Source organism: Vicugna pacos, chromosome 5 (assembly GCF_048564905.1).
Source record: "Vicugna pacos chromosome 5, VicPac4, whole genome shotgun sequence".
NCBI lineage: Eukaryota > Metazoa > Chordata > Mammalia > Artiodactyla > Camelidae > Vicugna > Vicugna pacos.
In genome coordinates, this window is record NC_132991.1 from 36,866,912 (window position 1) to 36,886,471 (window position 19,560).

General features: G+C 44.0%; 1 protein-coding gene across 2 annotated transcripts in view; it reads right to left on the bottom strand.

Annotated features, from left to right (window-relative positions):
• Positions 1-17,739, bottom strand: part of DPP4 (dipeptidyl peptidase 4) — a 74,240-nt gene extending 56,501 nt beyond the window's left edge. Inside the window, exons 1-2 of one of the 2 annotated variants that reach the window (XM_006196217.4) lie at positions 17,262-17,739; positions 16,651-16,738 (exon numbers count right to left, since the gene is read on the bottom strand). In XM_006196217.4, the coding sequence (XP_006196279.1) occupies positions 16,651-16,738; positions 17,262-17,267 (94 nt within the window). In that variant the 5' untranslated portion in view covers positions 17,268-17,739. The remainder of the gene's footprint in view (positions 1-16,650; positions 16,739-17,261) is intronic. The other variant, XM_006196216.3, reaches the window with a different exon arrangement.
• Positions 17,740-19,560: the final 1,821 nt, after the last annotated feature.

Consider the following 19,560-nt stretch of genomic DNA (forward strand, 5'->3'; position numbering starts at 1 on the left):
ACATTCCTATAACTGCGGTTCTTTTGGGAGGGATTTCAAGGACAGCAGCATCTTCTCTTGTTAATTTTTTACAGCCTGTGGAAAGGTAGTTCTCTTACAGGAAATACTTTTTCAAAAAATGTTCCTAAGCTTTTATCTCTTTGGATCTGATCTGATAGCATATTCTTGTTTCTGCCTATAAAACCTTCAGTTTCCATAGATAAAACTTTCACACTTCACGTTACTATTTTATTGATTTTGTTTAAGCCTAGTTTGTTAATTAAGTAAAAGAGGTTTTTTTTTTTTCCAAAAAATATTTTTTTCAATTCGGTCCTTCATTTCTCCCCTGAAATTAAGATTTTTGTGTTTGTTAGCAGAAATACAGCAAGTGGGTAAAATACAGCAAGTGGACTTAACCTTTAAACAGGAAGTAAAGCCTTGTGCTACAGAAAATATTTGAAACTCACATTGGACTAAAAACTACAAATCTGAGTTTGTTTAGTAAACACCCTCAATTGTTTGAATTCATCCAATCATCCTTTCAGGTATCAAATAGTTACAAAGTGAATATTATTTGAAAAGTATTGCTGAGGATAAATACCCTGCTATCAAAATCTAAATCTAGTCTAAAATGGACATAAAACACATCCCCAAATTAGTACAATTCAAGGTATAAATGGTCATAGATATTCACAAGCCAAATACATTTGCTGATGTAGTTTAGCTAGATCTATAGACAGAGAGAGCAGTTTACACACAGAGACACATACATTGCAATGGACTGAATGTTTGTGTCCCTCCCAAATTCATATGTTGAAATCCTAGCCCCCATGTGGAGGTATCTGGAGAAGGAGCCTTTGGGAGGTGATTAGGTCATGAGGGTGGGGCCCTCATGAATGGGATTGATACCCTTTAAAAAGTGACCCCAGAAAGCTCTCTTGCCGCTTCTGCCATGTGAGGACACAGGAAACGGGTAAATCTGCTGGCATATTGATCTTGGACTTCTCAGCCTCCAGAACCGTGAGTTGTTTAAGCCACTCAGCCTCTGGTATTGTCATAATAGCAGCCCAAACGGACTAATAAAAATACATATCTCTAGTCAAACAGGCATATCAACACAGAACATCTGTCACTGACTTAGTTTTGCAGGAAGAGAATGGACTTCATACCTCCAATAGAGAGACCAGACACAGTGCTATCTCATCTAAGTGTTATCTCACATATGGGTATCTGTCTCGGTTTTACAGGACAACACACTTCAGTCTGGAATAATAAAATAACTGAGGCAAAATCCCCTGTGACATCACCTGCTGATCCTCCTCACTGAGTGCTCACCTCTCCTGCTGCCTCACCTTGGACATTGCTGGGCTCGTTACCTCGTCAGACCTCAGCCTTTCTAAACCCATCATCTCTGCCCGATTCAGGCTCCCATCTGCACGTTATGGGCGCAATGTGATTTTGGTCCACCTGCTGATGTTCGGTTATCAACACTGATGCCACAGTGTGCTGTGGCCCAGGCGTGGGTGCTAGACCCGGGCTGCCTTGGGCTAGCGTTACCCTCACTCAGCTCCTTCACGGTTACCCTGCAAGCCAGGTTCCACATCCTGGCTACCCCATCCCGGAACACTGCTACAAAACTGGACTAAGCAGTGCAACAAATGTTCCTTGTTTTTCTGCCCTGTTTGATAAACAGGGCACACTGGAAGATACTTTCGAAACATCTAGATAAGCAAGTTCTGTGAGACAGGAGTGCCAAGTCCAGGTTTTGACCTTAAGCAAGTTCACAGTTTGCTGCGAGGTTATAGCCTATTCTGTCCAACACTGGAGGACACGCTCACATTACTTCTTCCTTGTCTGCCTGCTCCCTGACAGAGCACGGCTGCCGCAACAAAGGTCTCTGGCTGCTTGTGTGGTTTTCCTGGTGGGCCTGGGACATGCTTATCAGCTCAAAGCATCATGCTGGCCAAGTAGAGCAGTTAACCAGGTTACCATCAACTTATACAGAAACTCTTAGAGTCATGTCTTCTTGCGTTTAAAAATCAAAAAATGCTTAACAACATTATACTTTACTTCTTTGGTGAGAGCAACTATGAGGTTGAACCATACAAATATTTTTATCAGTCAAAAATGGAAAAAACAGCAGCTTTTAAAATGGTTCCACCTAGTAATAATTTCTCATCAAATATACGGTATCTTGATGAGTCCTTGTGGTAGGATTAAAATCACTTCTGAATAAAAGTAATCCCAGAATGGTAAGAGCCAGGAGAGTGGTGTAGTTCCATGGAGTAGTCTTGTTTTGACCAACGGTTATTTTACAATCACAGGATATTTTGAATATTTTTAGATTCATTAATAAACTTTTTTTGATCTATATGAAATGATAATATAAAATATTTCTACTTCACAAAGATAAACTGTTTTGGTAAATAAATGGCTAATGAAATGCAACTAAAGGGAAATGTGCTCTTTACAGCTCATGAACTCATAAAGTTAAATATGGGGAAAAGATATCTGGTTACAGAGTTCTCGTGTTCCATATGGTAATCAGCTAACATTTTATATTGACGCTAAGGAAATGAAACGAGTGTTACTTTAGAATCTGCACTAGCCAAATAGCAGCCTTGACACTGGGACAGAGGAAGAAAAATCAAGAAAGCAGAAGAAATTGATTGGAAAGCTGCTCACATCCTTTATTTTCTGGTAGCACCTGCAGGCCACCACTCATCCCCCGGCATTACCACCCATGCCAATAAGGGGTAGGGGTCCCTGGTGGCTTTGAAATCACAGAGCTTGGATTTGAGCAGCTCAGGCCTAATTCTTACACAGGAGCCTTGGGAAAATTACTGAATCTTTCAAAACCTCAATTTTGTCGTCTAGAAAATGAAATAACAGCATTATCTAGCCCTTAGGGATTTGCGATGAAGAAGTGAGATAATGTATGTAAAGTTTGTAGCTCAGGATTTAAGATTTAGGAAGCCCTCCAGAAATGCTGCACTGTTCATCAGTGCTTTGTTCCAAGCATGTGTTAGGCAATCAGGATACAAAGATGAAAGATGAGTCTCTTCCCTGAAGTACCTAGGAGTGCTGATGAGATAAGGAATTTCACTGCAATAAAGTAATAGCTAATTAAGTTTCACATGTTCATCTCTGAAATGATCCTAGCAAGACAGCGTAAGAACGTCACGTTGGAAAAGCACCTAGGATAAGCACAATCTAATCGCTTCTTAAGTACTAATGAGCAATCACTGCCTCCTTCGACATGTTTAATACCATCCACAGTGACAGCAGTGGGAGTTGGCAGCTTATAGCATGAAGGGAAAATGCTGGACTAGGTGGAATTAGAGGACTGTGAACAGTGGTACTTCTCTGATTACTACACACAGGAGGCATTAAAATATAATTATTATCACCAGATTTACCTTCTCAATAAGAGAAACATCCCAGGGACATCAAGTGCATCTGATAAATGCATTGCCACTGAGCTGGAGCCCTTGAACCTGGGGCTGTGTACTCGAAGAATTTACCCTAACACCAGATAGTCAGATGTTCAAACTTCTGTTAGGGATGTGCTCATCTGTATTTTCAAAGGTCTGTTCTGAAAGGCCAACTAAATGGTACAGTGCACATTTTGGAAAAAAGCAACCATTTGGAAAAAAGGCAACAACTTAATGGAGGTGGTGACCGTCCCTGTCATGACTCTGGTTTCTCCTCTCCCTCCTCCCCCTTCTCCCCTCTTCTGCTCTGGCTTCCCCACTGTTGCCCGGACACACTGGGCCCACTTCTGCCTCAGAGACTTTGAACTTGCTATATCCTCTGCTTGGAATGTTCTTCTCCTCAGATGTGCCCAAGGCTTATTCCCCGCATCCTCTATGTCTTTATTTAAACATCATCTTCCTTCCTTGGACTAACATTTGTAACCCCTAGGTTAAGATATTTGCTTTGTATTGACTTTCCTGGCTTCAGATTGTTTTCCTTAAGCAGTGATACCGTCTAACATACCATATTTTCTACTTATCAGTCTTTTGTTTATTTGTTCGAATGTATATTCCTTTTTAAAATTTATTTTTAATTGAAGTGTAACTGATTTACAGTGTTTTGGGTGTACAACAAAGTGATTCAGTTTTATACACACACACACATATATTCTTTTTCAGATTATTTTCCATTATAGGTTATTACAAGATATTCAGTATAGTTTCCTATGCTATACAATAGGTCCTTGCTGTTTATACATTTTATATATAGTAGTGTGTTAATCCAAAATTCCTGATTTATCCCTTATTTGTCTTGTTTTTTGTCTGCTTCTCTTGACTGAATGTGAGCTCTAGGACACTGATTTTGTGGTGTTTTGTTTTGTTCACGATTCTATCATCACAGCCCAGAACAGCCCTGCCAGAAGCAGCTGTGTGCCTCACGCACCTTACAGCTCAGAGACCAGAACTTCCAAGTCCCATAAAAACAAACTGCTCCCAAGATCAATTTGAAAGACAGATGCTGAGATTGAAATTCTAATCGCCTTGAAACAATACGAACATCAACATAAGACGCCAAAGTATATGGCAGAAAAGTGGAAATGGGCAGAATATTTCTGTCTCAAAATTCAGACCAAGATGAAGATACATGTAGCCACTGGTGAAAAAAATGCAAGGCCAAAGGGACTGCCAGAATTAAAACCAGTTTACACTGCCCAGTTCATTCTGCCCTCACCCCACCGAGGAGCCAGGAGGCTCAGCACACGCAGGAAGCCAGCACGGAACAGGGCATCATGGTGGCTTTACTATTTTTGTATTCTGATTATAGTCACTCCATCACCCGTTGTTGGGACTTCTGGGAATATACAAGACTGATGTGATAATGGCCAAAATTAACATTGACAAGGCTTTTATGACCCACTATGTCGACTGACCTTAAGCCAGTGTAATCCAAGGGGATGCGAAACAGTTGAAAGGTGGAAACATCTTAATTGTATTAATAAATGACCCACAGGCCCGTGAAACAAGCAACAGTTTTTGCAAAGGGCTGGTTTCTCTTGAAAAATACTCAGTAGTAGTTGTACTGAGACATCAATGGGCGGTTACAGCGCAAGCTAAAATACTTGGTTTGAGTTGGAAAGAGAACTGATGAGAGAACATCAGTATTTAGGGAAACTGAATGCTCACATATTGAATCACTGAAGAACTTTCCAGAAAGATTTACAGGCATAATCAACAAGGCTACTCTCTGTGTCAACTGTCTCTCTTCCGGGATACCAGCAAAGTGATCATGGGAAAATAAAATTGCCACAGAAACGCCCTTTCCAGCATTCGCCTGGCAACACTTTCAGGAGTGTGAGACAAGTCGTCTTAAAATTCCCCCCTCTGGGACTGTTAAAAGAATAAAAAAGTTAAAAATATGGAAAGAGTAATCATTACAAATGCTTACAGAGAACTTCCAGTGTGCTGGGCTATCCTAGGCATCATTCCCTTGTTAGCTAATTTTCATCCCCATTTCACAGGTAAGGAAACTGAGGTGCAGATAGTAACTGGACTCAAGTCCTGTCACTAGTAAGCACTAAAGCACTAAACCACTTAAGCAGTCAGCACAGTGATTGCACTCTCACGGTAAATGCTTGCTGGTGGTTCTTGTGAGTTCGTAGAGCTGGATTAGACTTTGTGGAAGTGTTTGGATTCAATGTTTGCAAGTAACCTAAACAGGCAGCTTGGCAGTATGACTTGAACCCGGGTCAGTTGGTAGGTTACATTTAGGACATGCTTTGTTCTACTGCTCCAAAGTCAAAGGGGGCACCGATTCTTTCTGAAAACCCTAGAATTTTCTCTCGGGAGCTTCATGAAGGATGGCAACTCTGTGACTTACTGGAAAGAAAGTTGTACCACCCTCCTCCTCTCTTCCACAGTATGACTCCTGACTCACGTCATCTTTTCCCTGTACTCATAAAAAGCAGTCACGTGAGCTTTATAACAGGTTTCTCCTTCTTCTCCTCCCCCCGCCACCATGTTCCCTAGATTTTAAATAGAACACAATCCTGAATAACTTGGGCCCTGTAGTCCACATTTTCAAAAGAGCATGAAGTTGTCCAGTGAAAAGATTCAAGGATTCCTCCTTCAGAGCAAAAGACACCAAAGGAGCTTGTTTTTCACTCTGCTTTCCACTTCTGTCTGTCCCTCGCGCCACTCTTTTACCCTTTCCTTGGCCCTCGGAGGAAGACATGGGCCTCCCCTGTGCCTCAGATCCTGGTCCTCTTGATTTCTTAGGGACTTTGTTTTCATCTCTTCTCTCTCAGCATCTTCAGTTCCTTTTCACTGCTTACTTCTGCCCTGTCCGTAAGCCTGCACGGGGTGTACCTCTATTTAAAAAGTATTTACTGACCCTGCTGCTTCTTGAAGCCATCTCCTTATTTCTCTTCTCATTCTTATTAGCAAACTTCTCAAATACACAATCCACATCTGTGGCCTTCATTTTCCCATCATCTCTTCTCATACCTCAAACTACCCTTTACTATATACACCACACACGTCCACTGCGTCATCTTCTTCAATGTTTATTTTCTATACCATATATTTTGCCAATTCATCAAGTAATCTTAAATCAATTATTCCAATATTTAATCTGAACAGTCACATCTTAACTAGACTATAAGCAAGCTGAAAGGATGAATTTAATTTGCCTTTATCAAACAGCTGCTAGCTCTGTACTCTATAAACAGGGGCCATGACCTTGTAGTAGATGACTTGACCCCATATTTATGAATGGAAGAATTTTTATTGGAATTAAAGTAACGTCAAAAAATGTTCATCAAAAATATTTTTTACATGAGTTCTAAGGTAATTCCTTTAAATCATCAAATATTTGTCTTGGTTGAATAGTGTCCCCCTCAAAATTCATGTCTAACTGGAACCTCAGAATGTGACCTTCTTTTGGAAATAAGGTCTTTGAAGATGTAATTAGTGAAGTTAAGATGAGTTCATACTGGATTAGGGTGGACCCTAAATTTAATGACTGGTGTCCTTAGAAGAAGGCCATGTCAAGACCTGCTTTTGCTGACTTGGAAAATGGAGAGAACCAAGCGGAGACACAGAGGGAAGGAGGCCACGCGAGGATGGAAGGAGAAGCTGAAGTCACACAGCTACAAGCCAAGAAACACCAAGGGCTGCCGGTACCCACCAGAAGCTGGCAGAGGTGGGGAAGGGGTCTCCCCCGGAGCCTTTGAGGGAGTATGGTCCTGACAACACCTTGACTTTGGACTTCTGGGCTTCATAATTGCGAAAGAATACATTTGTGTTGTTTTAAGCCACGCTGTGTGGTGAGTTATTGGGGCAGGCCTCGGAAACTAATAAAAGCACCCAGCGTGTTCTGAGCCCTAGGGATTAAGAAGTGAACAAAATGTGAAAAATTCCTGCCCTCCGGAAGCTTCCATTCTAATGGAGGAGACACAGGAACAAATAGTAAGTAACCAATGCCACATGTTAGGAGGTTAAGAGCTAGAGGAACTCTGCTTTTAAAGGGCCTGTATGATTAGATCAGGCTCACCCAGGTCATCTCCCTTTCTTAAAGTTGACTGTGCCATTACACATAACCTAGCCACCAGGATAAAATCTATTATATTCATAATCTTAGATTTTAGGTAGAGATTGGCACAGGGGCAGGGAGGAAATTGGGGGAGTCAGTTTAGAATTCTGCCTACCACAGTCATCCTGCCTGTGGTGTTGAGAATACACTGCAGGGAGTAAGATGAGAAATAGAGAGATTTTTGCAATAATTCGGGTGAAAGGTGATGCCGTCTTAGACTAGGGTGGTCGTGGTGGAGGTGGTGAGATATGGCCAAATTCTGAAAGAACATGAAGGTAGACATTCAGTGACCAATTAGATACTGAGTGTGACCAGGAGAGAGCAGTTGACAACTGCAGGAAATTTGGTCTCAGCAACTAAAAAAACAAAACAAAACAAAACAGAACAGAATTGCTATTTGCTGAGAGAAGATGTACTAAGAGGGGAACAGGTTTTCAGGGGACGAAGAGTTTTGGGAGATGTTACTTGGAGATGCTAATAGCATCCAAATAGGGATGTCTGCTTATTCGCTGCATATATGCAGGTTAAGTTCAGGAAAGAGGTCTGATCTGGAGACATAAATTTGAATCTTTTCAGGTTATAGATGGTGTTAAGGCCCTGGGAGTAGATGAGATCACCTGGTGGAAAGAGGGAAGAGGTTTCAGGGTGGAGCCCTGGAGTCCAAGGTTAGAAGTCAGACAGGAGGAGGGGCTCCTAAGGAGAACGGGAGGGACCACGTGGTGGCACAGAAGGAAAACTGGGAGAGTGGAAACCCAGAGGGAGGCAGAGAAGAAGGATGATCAGCTGACAGGGATGTGAGGATAAGGGGGAGCTGAGCCCTGGATTAGCAACGCAGAGGTTTGGGACCTTGGCGCGGACAGAGCCAAACATTTTAATGGTGGGTTGAGGATAAGCTTCATTCCATTGGGTTTAAGTGGGAGCAGGGAGAGGAACTGCAGGCAGTGATAACAGAACACTCTTCAAGGAGTTTTTTGGTAAAGAGAACAGGAAAGGGACTGGGAGGTTGGCAGGGATGCGGGGTCCAGAAAGGATGCTCTGTTCCTTCCTCCCTTCGTTCTTCCCTCCCCCCGCAACTCCCTTCCTTCCTTCCTTTCTAAAGGATGTGGGGTTACAGTATGTTTATATAGAGAGGGCAAAACAACAATGCAGTGGGCAGAGGAAAGAGCTACGGCCACCTCTTTGAGTAAGTAAAAGGGGATGGACTCCGTGCACAAAGGAGAGCATGGCCTTGGGCAGGTGCCAGGAGGGGCAGATGCAGGTGAGTGGGCAGGTGCAGGCAGGCTGGGAATCGAGGACCTTCTCTTCTAATGGCCTTAGTTTTCTCCTTCAAATAGGAAGCGAGGTTGGTCATCAGGTGAGAAAGAGCATGGGGAGGTGCTGGAGGCTTGTGGGGAGGAGACACCTGAGAGACTCCACCAGGGGAGTGGGCGAGGGAGCAGAGGGGAGCGTTGGGGGATCACCAGGCAGTACGAAGAGGCCACATGATTTTTATTGTATTCTGGATTTTCTTTTCAGTACACCCAAACCATTTGCATCTTAATGAAATCATTACCACGTAGATAATTTCAAATCCTACTTTTCCAGATTAACTTTTGCAGGTCTAATTTCTAGCATGTATTTTAAAACTTTGTTCCTTTCACTTTATGTTGACTGTTTCTGCACATTTTCCCACTATAAATTAGATATAATATAACAGTTTAGATGTGCTTTTTATGAGAAAATTGAAAATAATTCCCCTCACGTGTGTCTCACCCAGTTCTACTATCTCAGATTTTTATCTTAAATGTTGCAAAGTCAACCCTATCCTTAATCATTTTGGATGCCAAGATGAAGCAAGTGCTGGGCTCAAAATGCCTTCAGGATCAAAAAGGCAGCATCAAAACACCCTGCTTTTCAATAAACTCATGTGGTTAGGAAAGAAAGTGAGAAGAGGAGAAAGAGAGGGTTATATGATCAGATTCTAGGGCAGTTAGAGCTGGCTTGACATCAATTTACTTTTGTAAGCAAATTACATTTTTATAATGTAATGATGAGAGCAATAATGAAATATCCGACATGTCTACATAGACCTCCCATTTCTTTCTTTTAGAATCCCCAGCTCAACTTAGTTAACTCCCCTTGCATGTGCTAAGGAAGGAGCTTCCTCCTGTTCCCAGAAAGGTGTCTTGAGTAAGCTAGTCGAAGCTTGGTAATCCATGCCTCTTGCCAGTGGTTAGTTTAGAATGGACAAGGGACACAAATCTGGCCAACAAGACACGAGGGACAGTCTGCCTTGGGCCAGGGAACTTCTGGAAATGGATTTCCTCACTGATAGGACAGACTACGAATGAGGAACAGCATCCTTCCCGCCCTGTGGAATGGCTGTGTGAGCAAGTGCTGGGATTCTGCAGCAGCCATGCTCCAGCTGAGGGGACAAGCTGGAGTGAGATGGCAGAGCCGAAAGACACCGAGACCCCGGGCCTCTGGGGACATCCCTTGTGGGACCACTGGATTAACAAACTCTAGATCTGCCCTCCTTCAGCACTCCCAATTTACAGAAGATGCTAATAATAACACAATAGTAAGACCCAGTTTAAAGACCTCTGTGTCAGGTATTCTGTTACCTGCAGCCAAAAGCATGCGATCTGACACGGCCCTCATACAGAATCAGGGGGCCGTGAACTGTTGAGGGCTAAACAGGTGTGGGAACCGCGTGCCAGGCAGCCAGGCTGACAGCTCCAAGATTGGAAGGTTCCATTCAGGCCCATTAATTATTAACCCTCTATGCTTGGTTGGTTTCCATACAAACGTCCCCGGGCAGCATTTATTAAATTCTCTTTAAAGGTTCCACAGCACTTTGATCATTTACTGGGAGTACACTAAGCCTTTTTAATTATAGTTAATATACATGCTTCCTTTAATGTTGTGAATTATTTGAGGGCAAGGGCCGTGTCTATCATGTTCATATCTCCAGTGACCAACAAAGTGCCTGACCTAGAAAATGCTCAGTAAATATTTGCTGTTTTAGAGAATTACCTTCTGTTGACAAGGTGGGTGCAAGATGGAGAAGCTCTTTGGAATCCGGCCTTGGGAAGGGGACATGAATCCAGTAGGATGAGGGTGTTAGAGGAACCATTGCAGACTGGCTCTTGTGCAAGGAAGGGTAGAGCCAAGAAGGCAGGAGAAAGTTCTCCACTTGGGCTGGCCAGGACGACGGCTCATGGAGTCAGCCTTTCGTCTGCTCCTTCCAATGTTACAGCTCCGTCCAAGCTGCCATCATCGCTCACTTGGATAAACCGCTCCCCTCCTCCCCACCATTGTCGACACAGGAGTCAGAGACATTTTAGAAATGGAAACAAGACCATGCCTGCCACACTTATGCTTGAATGAATAGAGAAACTCTTTCCTGGGTCCCTCTGTCCTCTTGATGACACTCTATTTTTATCCTAGCATGTATCACTGCTTGAAATTACTCGTATGTTTGTCCACCAACTGCCTGCTCCACGACTGTCCATGGGAGCGAGCTCTTTGTTTCTACCATTTAGGGCCATGTCTCCTGTACCTGCAACCACAGCGGCCATGCAGTAAACACTCAGTACGTGCCGGAGAGTTAACAAATACAGCCTCTGGTCACTACAGGACCTTAGCCCTGCAGAGGCTTTAAATCTCATTCTGAAAGCGTTTCCTACCCAGAATAAAAGAATATAAGAAAATAACAGGGAGATGGGAGCCATCCATGACATTCATGGGCCTGAGAAGGTCTGGCTTTAAAACAACTGAGGAAAACAAGAAGATGGGGCCCAAACTGCACAGAGGTGGCGTGAAGGCTGCAGGGGCCACCTAGCCAGTTCAGGGGACCCATGGTTAAGTCAGGGAAGGGGTGGGTGGTGGTACCCACTTAATACTGCCCCCCCACCCTTCTTCCTCCGTTATACATCCTGAGCCACCGAGGCCCTCAGGGTGCTGGAAACAAAGTCCTTGCTGGCTTTGGCTCAGCTTTAAATTACTTCTGCTTCTTGGGCCTTAGATGCTGCAACATGTGACCTAAGCTCGTGGGTCTACTTGCTTCCCCGGTGGACCAAATAATGAAGAAATGTGCTCGCTAAAGTGTACAGTTAACTAAAGCAAAGGTTTTATCATTAAGTTTCAAAAAACTTCCTAGGAAGTTATAATTTTGAAGTACAATACAAAACTAAAAGTACAGTTCTTAACAACAATAGAACAGCCAACTCAGAAGCTCTAATTTTGAGGTTTCAGTTTGCTGTCAGATTGACAGACACACCCTCTTTTGGAGGGCACGAAGACTAAAGGTAAGAAGAGTTATAAGATAACTGATTGACAACAATGAAAGGGTTAGCACCAAGCCATAAAGCAATGATTAATCATTAAGTTACCAAAGCTCTGACCAAAGCATTTCTTTAAAACAGTTATTCATAGAAATCAGCAGACTCAGGGAAGGCTTGGAGTCAGAAGATTTGGGCTCCCAAGTTCGGGTACTTTCTCACAAAGCCCTAAACTTCTATGCCTCCGTTTCTTCAGTGTAACAAGTCAAGAAACAAATACCTGCTTTGACGTGGATTGTTTTATGAAGATCAAGTGAAACAGCACAGCATGCATGAGAAATAAAACACGCATAACTTAGTGCAAGTAGTAAATCTGGACCTACCACTACCGCTGAAAACACTTAGTAAGACCTGTCAAAAGAGTGGGACGTCAGCCCTGGGCTGGAAGTCATTGTCCCTCCACAGCTTTATGTAGGAACAGAGGCACTGGCAGTGGGCACTTTCCCCCAGGACACTCAGCGTCCAGGGATTAGCAGTCATGAAATGAGAACACAGGCAGACAAATGGGAAGTTGCAACATTTACGCTAATATGGCCACGTTCACTTTATACCTGATAACAAGCTGGCAGAATAGAGTTTAAAAGTCACGCTGCCTGAGTGTGAATCCCAGCCCTGTGGAACACTGAGCAAGTTCCTTAACTTCTTTGCAGTAGGTTTTAAGTTTGGGGGCAATTCATCATGCAGTAAAAAGTAGGTGAAGCACCCTTTAAAGCTTCTATAAGTCTTCTGCAAAAATGGAGATAATGACCTCTCTCAAAGGGTTGTTGTAAGGAGCAGTTGCGAAGTGTATTGAAAGCCCTCAGCCAATACCCGAGAGCGATTCCACGCTGGTTACTATTACATCCTTGTACCTTCTCTTCCGTGAGGAAGGTGGTCCTGCATGTATTTACGGTCACATTCCCCGCAGACCTCAGCACTTTGTTAAGTCGTAAAATTTAAAGTATCCAGCTATAGTCAGTCTCTTTATATCACTTTTCTCCAACCATCAATTGGGTAAACAGTCTTGCCTTCTTCTCTCTGATCCCTTTTAAGATGAGAGACAAGATATGTCAGGTAGAGAAACTGAAGGCACATGCTACGGCTAGGGAACCAAAAGCCAAAATAGCTGGCCTGAAAAAGACCAACCCACTGACCTCAGGAGCACTGGACAAAGGTTGATAGCAGTTAACTGAGCGAGCTGGAGTCAACTTGAGCTTTCACGGGGCTCTCTGTTTAGAACCTGTCCTGCGAAATATACAAAGCTCTCATTCAGGCTCATTTCTATGCTTTTAAACCTGGAATAGATCCTGGACTTCCTCAGGCAAACTTCATAGATGTTATCTTTCCTTTCTCTGATTATCCCTGTCTCCTCCTTCAGATTTGGGTTTTCTTTTCTTACTGGTGGATGGCTGAGCAGTCAAATTTCCTATGCACTGAAAGAGGATATTGAGGAAATCTACTGCTATAGCAGGGAAGAGAACAAAAGAAGAATTGGGATGTCTTTATCCCATAACAAAACCCAATAATAAAATCATATGACGAATATTTTAAAAACTGAGCCTAAAATACAATGTAAAAAAGGAATGAAAGGGATCACAAATACTGAGTGAGAAGGGTTTACTGCCTCTACGCCGTGAAGATTTCTACAATTCCATTATAAGTGAAGTATTTTTTATCTGTTTTGCTGCTGATTCTCTGAGAAACTGAATGTTTAAATATGCAATATCCTTCTTGAATAGGGTAGTTGAGGGATTTTAAAACAAAATGCAATCCTTTATTATATATATACAGAAGGAGGTGAACTTTTAGTTTTGCTTGGTGAAATGCATAATTTCTGACCGCAAGGAGTTTTTATTCTAAAATAATACAACAATTATATTAAGCTTACACCTCCCTTTCTCCCTTTCTCTGGGCTTGTGGTGTGTCCAGTTCCGCTTGGGTCAGCTTTTTGTATGGAAACGCTTAACCTTTTAAACCAACCTCTCAGGGGATGAACTAGGGTTGCTCATTTCTTCTTCCTTTCTTTTCTTGTTTGTTTATTTCTTTGCTTTCCACACAATGTAGGACTTGGTTCTGTTGTTCTATCAAAATCTTTCCTCTTTCCTTTTTTCTTTTCTTTCTTTTTTCCTTCCTCTCCTTTACATTTATATTTCCTCTCTCTCACCTCCTTTCCTCTTTTCCTACTGGTTTTGTTTGACTTTAAAACCTAATTTGACAATAGGGAGGACACTTCTTGGGCGAGGACTCTGGATCCTTTGTAAAAACACTGCCCCTCACTGCAGCACAGCCCAGGAACGTATTGCTGATCTAGTAAAAATGCTGCATTCCTGAGCTATCATCTCTGCCCCTTAAGACAAGGCAGGAGTTGAAACAAGATAATGTCCCCTTTCTTTCAAATATACATACATGCCAATTAAGAAATATGAGAGGAGAATTAACTTGAGTGTGTAAGTGTAAAGAAAGCACACAATGAAACCACGTCTCCACCCAGTACCCCAAAAGGCATTGTTAACCACTCTACCCCCTGACTTCCTGTTTCCAATTACGAAAGTCTAATCACTCAAATTTCTGATTGGCTCTAAGCCATCAAATTCTGTTCTGCACCATCAGTCTCCTGGGACACTTCCCTTGCTTTCCAGCCAGCCCTGCCCCACTTCAACCTCCCTTCCCACTGTCATGTCCACCAGTTCAGGCATGCTAGAACTCTCCATCGTCTACAGGTGAAGGTCTGGCTGCCCACCCTCCTCTCTTGCTAGGAGTCCTCCAATGATCCCAGATAGAGAATGTGATCTAGTGTCTCATGGATGACTCACAAGCCATTCATGTTTTCTGGAAAACCTTATCTCCAGGAACTGATATTAACTATTCAGGCCTCCTCACAGAAGAATACTCCTGTGAGAAGTCTTCCCAGTTTTTCCCAGAAGTGATCCTTCAAACACTCAGGGAAGTTGGCTCAAGCTTCTCTGAAGTTACTGTATTGAATCCTAATAATAGGAGACACGTGAACATCTCTGGAAGTCCCCTTCTAGAGAACGTTCTTGAAATCTTTATTCAATTTTCATTTGGCAAAGAGATGAGGTATGGATGGTTTAAGGAAAATGGTAAGACAGCCCCTCCCCAGTTTGTATGCCCCACCCAGCAAGACAAAATCCTTGTAGTTAACTTAACCAAACCCCATGGAATGTAGCCCCAGGACCCAGGTCCCTAGGCCATTTCACTGCCAGCTTAAGTGCTTATCAGAGTTTAGGATTCCTTCCAACTTTCCCGAAGGGGAATTCTGATACCCATCCTTCCAGTGATGATTGTCTCAGCAATACTTTAGAGATGAACGGCTCTCCAGGTTACTTTGTTTGCAAATCTGTTTCCCACTAGACTATAAACTTCCTAAGGTCAGGGATCTTTATATTTATAAAAATTCAACCTTTGGATTTGCAGCAACTAGCATAGTTCCTGAAACATAATGCAGGCCATGTGAATATTTCCTGATTGTATGGGTAACCCCTTTCTTTTCCCACAAGAAGGCTTTGTGTGTGTGTGGTTATTTAAATATACAAAATACCACTTTATACAAACAGTTATCTTTCAACAGTTCACAACAAAGAGTCAGAAGTAAGTGGACAGATGCCTGCCATTGAATAGTCTACAATGATGGTAACCATTGCTTTCTTCAGTAACCAAAAGTCATTATCAATAGGTCAATACGCTCGGTTATTTAACCTTTGGCATCTTTGCCCTGGCCCTGCAATTGCCGGCCAAAGCCAAACATAGCTTTTGATAGTTCTACAAACTAATTCTGAACTGTCATCTTGAAATCTGGATAAGACTCCTCAGTATTTAAGCACTGTTTACACATTTCCTGGTTGACTAGGCCATCAGAGAGATCGCTTCAGTGACTAGGCTGCATAATACAGAAATGAAAGTAACTATTTCAAAGGCAAGTGGGGCCAGAGGAGACAAACTAGTTATTCTCATTTGTTTGCATCCAGTAGTGTGTATTCCATTATACAAACGTTTGCTCTTCAGGGCAAGGACTAAACTGGAACAGTGAGACAAGTTAAAAGAAACCAAGATGGCTTTAAATGAAAAAATCCACTAAACATCACTGCTCTCACGGCCTCTGAATATTACCATGGACACCAGCTTTATGATTTAACTCAGAAATACTTATTTTTATAAGTGGTTCAAACAGTTAATTTCCTGCATCCCAACTCTCCAACTGATGGATTTCCATCATTCCTGAGGGAAAACAACCTGGGTTCTCCGTCCGTTATCTTCTCTCAAAACTGTGTTTGGGTGCTTATTTTTATATATATATTTAAAAATATTAAAACATTTTTATAATATTTATAAACATTTTATAATATAGTTTTATATATTACTTATTTTTCCCCTCCCTTTATAACATTCTTATTATTGTTTGGGATCTTTCAACACTGACTCTTTTCCTTTGAAGATCACAACCAAGAAAGCTTTTTTTTTTTTAAATTTAAATTCAAAAAGTAGTAAATTTAGATTTATTAAAAAGAAATCTTAAGACTTCTCTTTATTTTCAGGAAGTATGTATCTGCCATACGTAAAACGTGGCGGGTGCAAGACTCGCGCAACCTAAACCCTGAAGACCCATAATCGAATCTAGCGGCCACACCAGAATCAGCACCCACGCCAGCGAAGCCCCGCTGCGACCTGGCCTGATACACTGGTCCCACCCAGTCTCCAGCAAAATTCCTAGTTCTCCTCGGTGTGGTAAATAGAACCTGATCCTGGTCTTCATCTGTCTCATTTTTTTCAAATGTTTCAAACTTACTGCCTTTGTTGAGCAGAACCACGGGCACGGTGATGACGGTGACGAGCGCAGCTATCCCCAGCAGTCCCAGGAGCACCTTCCACGGTGTCTGCAAGCCGGTCAGATCACGTCCGGTTAGAGCCAGACATTTGGCCCCCGAGTCTCGGGTAAGAGGGTCGGGGCCTGGGCTGCCGGCGAGGCAGCGAGCTCTGCGGATCGGCGCGCGTTGGAAGAGGGGCACACTGGGCTGGGAGGGTTTGCAGCGCGCCAGTCGGAGGCTGCAAGAGCGGTTTCCCTTGAACTTTTGGCCTCTGGCACTTTAGTGTTTGCTTCTCTACGCCTGCATGTCAGAAGCCAAGTGAGGGTTCGGGTTTCATTTTGCGGGTGACTCCCCGGGTCCTCCAAGGCTCGGCGCCTGGGTTCTAGCAGAAACCCCGAGGGTCGGAGAGCGAGGGGACAGCCCTCGGGCGTCCCTTCATCTGTCAGAGGGTGGCCCCGGAGCTTCCGCGTAACGAGAGCCCTTGGTTTCATTCCGTGAGTTTGGGGAGAAATCTGGGGAGAGTTTGGTGAAGAGGCACTCGCCCGTGGGACGGGAAGGTGGGGTGAGGGGGAGAGGCGCGCTTCTCACTCACCTTCATGGTCGGCCTCTCCTCGGAACTGAGCTTTCAGAGCGGGGGCGCAGGCACAAGTCAGGCGAGCCGCCGAGACGCGCGTGCAGCCCCGCGGCTCCCGGCGCGCAGTCACTCCGCGCTCCCAAGTTTCGGTCCCGAGTTAAACATTACTGAGCGCCGGGCCGCCTGGGTATAAAGGGCCGCGGACGGGCTGCGGGCGAAGGCGCGCCGGGCCCCGGGCACTGGCATCTTGGCCGGGGGGCGCCCGAGAGGCGCCTCCCCACGGCCGCGCGGGGCGTCGGGCGACCGCCGGGCGCGCAGGGTGCGGGGCCCCGGGGGCGCGCGCTCGCGCGAGGGGTGTGAGCGCCCGAGCTTGGAGGGAGCCGGCATCCGACGCGGTGACCCGAGGCTGCAGACCGGGAGACCGTGGTCCGCCTTAACTGAAAGGGGACCTTGGCGCTCAGCCCCTGGACAGGCAAGGGGGCAGAGCCCAGAGAGGGCACGGGGCTCTGCAGACTCACAGCCCACTGTTGGAAGGTAGAAGTAAAACCCAGGCTTCTGTCCTTTGCCAGTGAATGGTAGGTTGGGGAGTTACGGAGTGTTTAAACTTCTGGAAGGCCGGGAGAGAAAAAGTGATTGTTCACGTGTGGATGGCATTTAGAGGCTAAGTGTCTGGATTCATTCTCAGCAGGGAATTTCCAGCTGGTCTTGTAAGCGTACCTTCTCATCAAGATGCCAAAAATAATAACACTAACATTTATGCGGAATTTACTTTTTCCCAGGAGCTGCTCTAAGCATTTATGTGTTTATTTTACAGGGACTAGAGACTCTGGGGACAGAGAGTTTAAAGTCACCTCGCCAAGTCAAGGCAGCTAGGAAGTCATGGAGCCTGAATTCAGAGTTCGTGTTCTTAATGGACTGCTCATCTTTCAGTTTTGCAAAGAGGATGTGGAGGAAAGAAAAAGGTCAAGTGTGGCTTCTCTTTCCCCCAGCTCCCCAAGATGCCCTGTAGGTTCCTTCCTTCCTTCCTTCCTTCCTTCCTTCCTTCCTTCCTTCCTTCCTTCCTTCCTTCCTTCCTTCCTTCCCACATGCTCCTATTCATTTCACCCATTCCACAGTATTTGAGTGGCTACAAATTGCCAGACTCTCATCCAGATGCTGGAGACAGAGAAGTAGACAAGAGAGGTGAGGTTGTGCACTTGGCCCTTTCAGTCTGAAATACTCAGGTGAACATTTGCAGTTATGGCCCTTCTATGTTTACTTCTTCTCAAGGATAAGTACTCTTGCCCCCTAAAAGGCCTCTTCAGCTTGTTCCCTCAGCAATAAAACAAAGCCTCTCTGACCATAGTTAAAGGCAAAAGATTAAAAATGCAAAATCCTACAGGATATTGACATATGACTATGACTAAATTCCAGTTTCCATCCTTTGTCTCCAATCCAGACTTTGTTTCTGAACGCAGGGATCTTTCTGCCTCTGGCTACTAGCTGCTTATGACATACACTTACCCACCTCCAGAGACTCAAACTGCACTCTTCATCCTTTCCACCAGCCTCACCCTACCCTTCTCTGATCAACTCTGTCTTCATTAAAAGTGTCACTATTCACCGATTACAAAAACTAAAGACTTCAGTCATCTCAGTATTGTTTTCCACTCTTGCTCTATTCAATTGGCCACCAATTCCCCTCAATTTTGCCTTTACAAGTATTTCTCAAATCCATCCCCTCTTCCCTCTCCCAACTGCTGTGAGTCAATACTGTTATTGCAGCCTGCAAGCTGGAGCTTTGAAGAGAGGCCATCCAACAAGGGCTACAGGGGATGGTGTCATATTGGGGGCTCAGTGTTGGCCTCTGCTCTCACCAGTTTGCACACTCAGCAGTGGAGGAGGGAAGTCCTTACAGTTGAGCACACACTTAACCTCCGTACCTGCACCGTGTCACTGTACTTTCAGCAAGCCCTGGGGAAGCTGGAGGGAAGTTGGCAGATCATCTTGTTCTCTGGAATATAGTCTGTGAAACACAGATATCCTCACACCCTGCCCACTTTGAGAGATTCTTTCCTAAATCTCCTGCACCCTGACTTCTTTGTTACCAGTCTTTCAATCTTGTTTTTTTCAAGTCCCTAAGGAACCAGCTGGCTAACATATTAGCCATCACCTATGAGTCAGTGTAGATCCTGTATCAGGCCATCTCTCTTTCCTTGCAAAATGGAAAACAGATGTACTACTCAAAGTTCTGGCTGTCAGGAAGGTTTCTCTTTCTACTACATTTCAGAGCATCCCTGAGAGGGCTGACATAGCAGCCGTCCATTTACGACTGGCG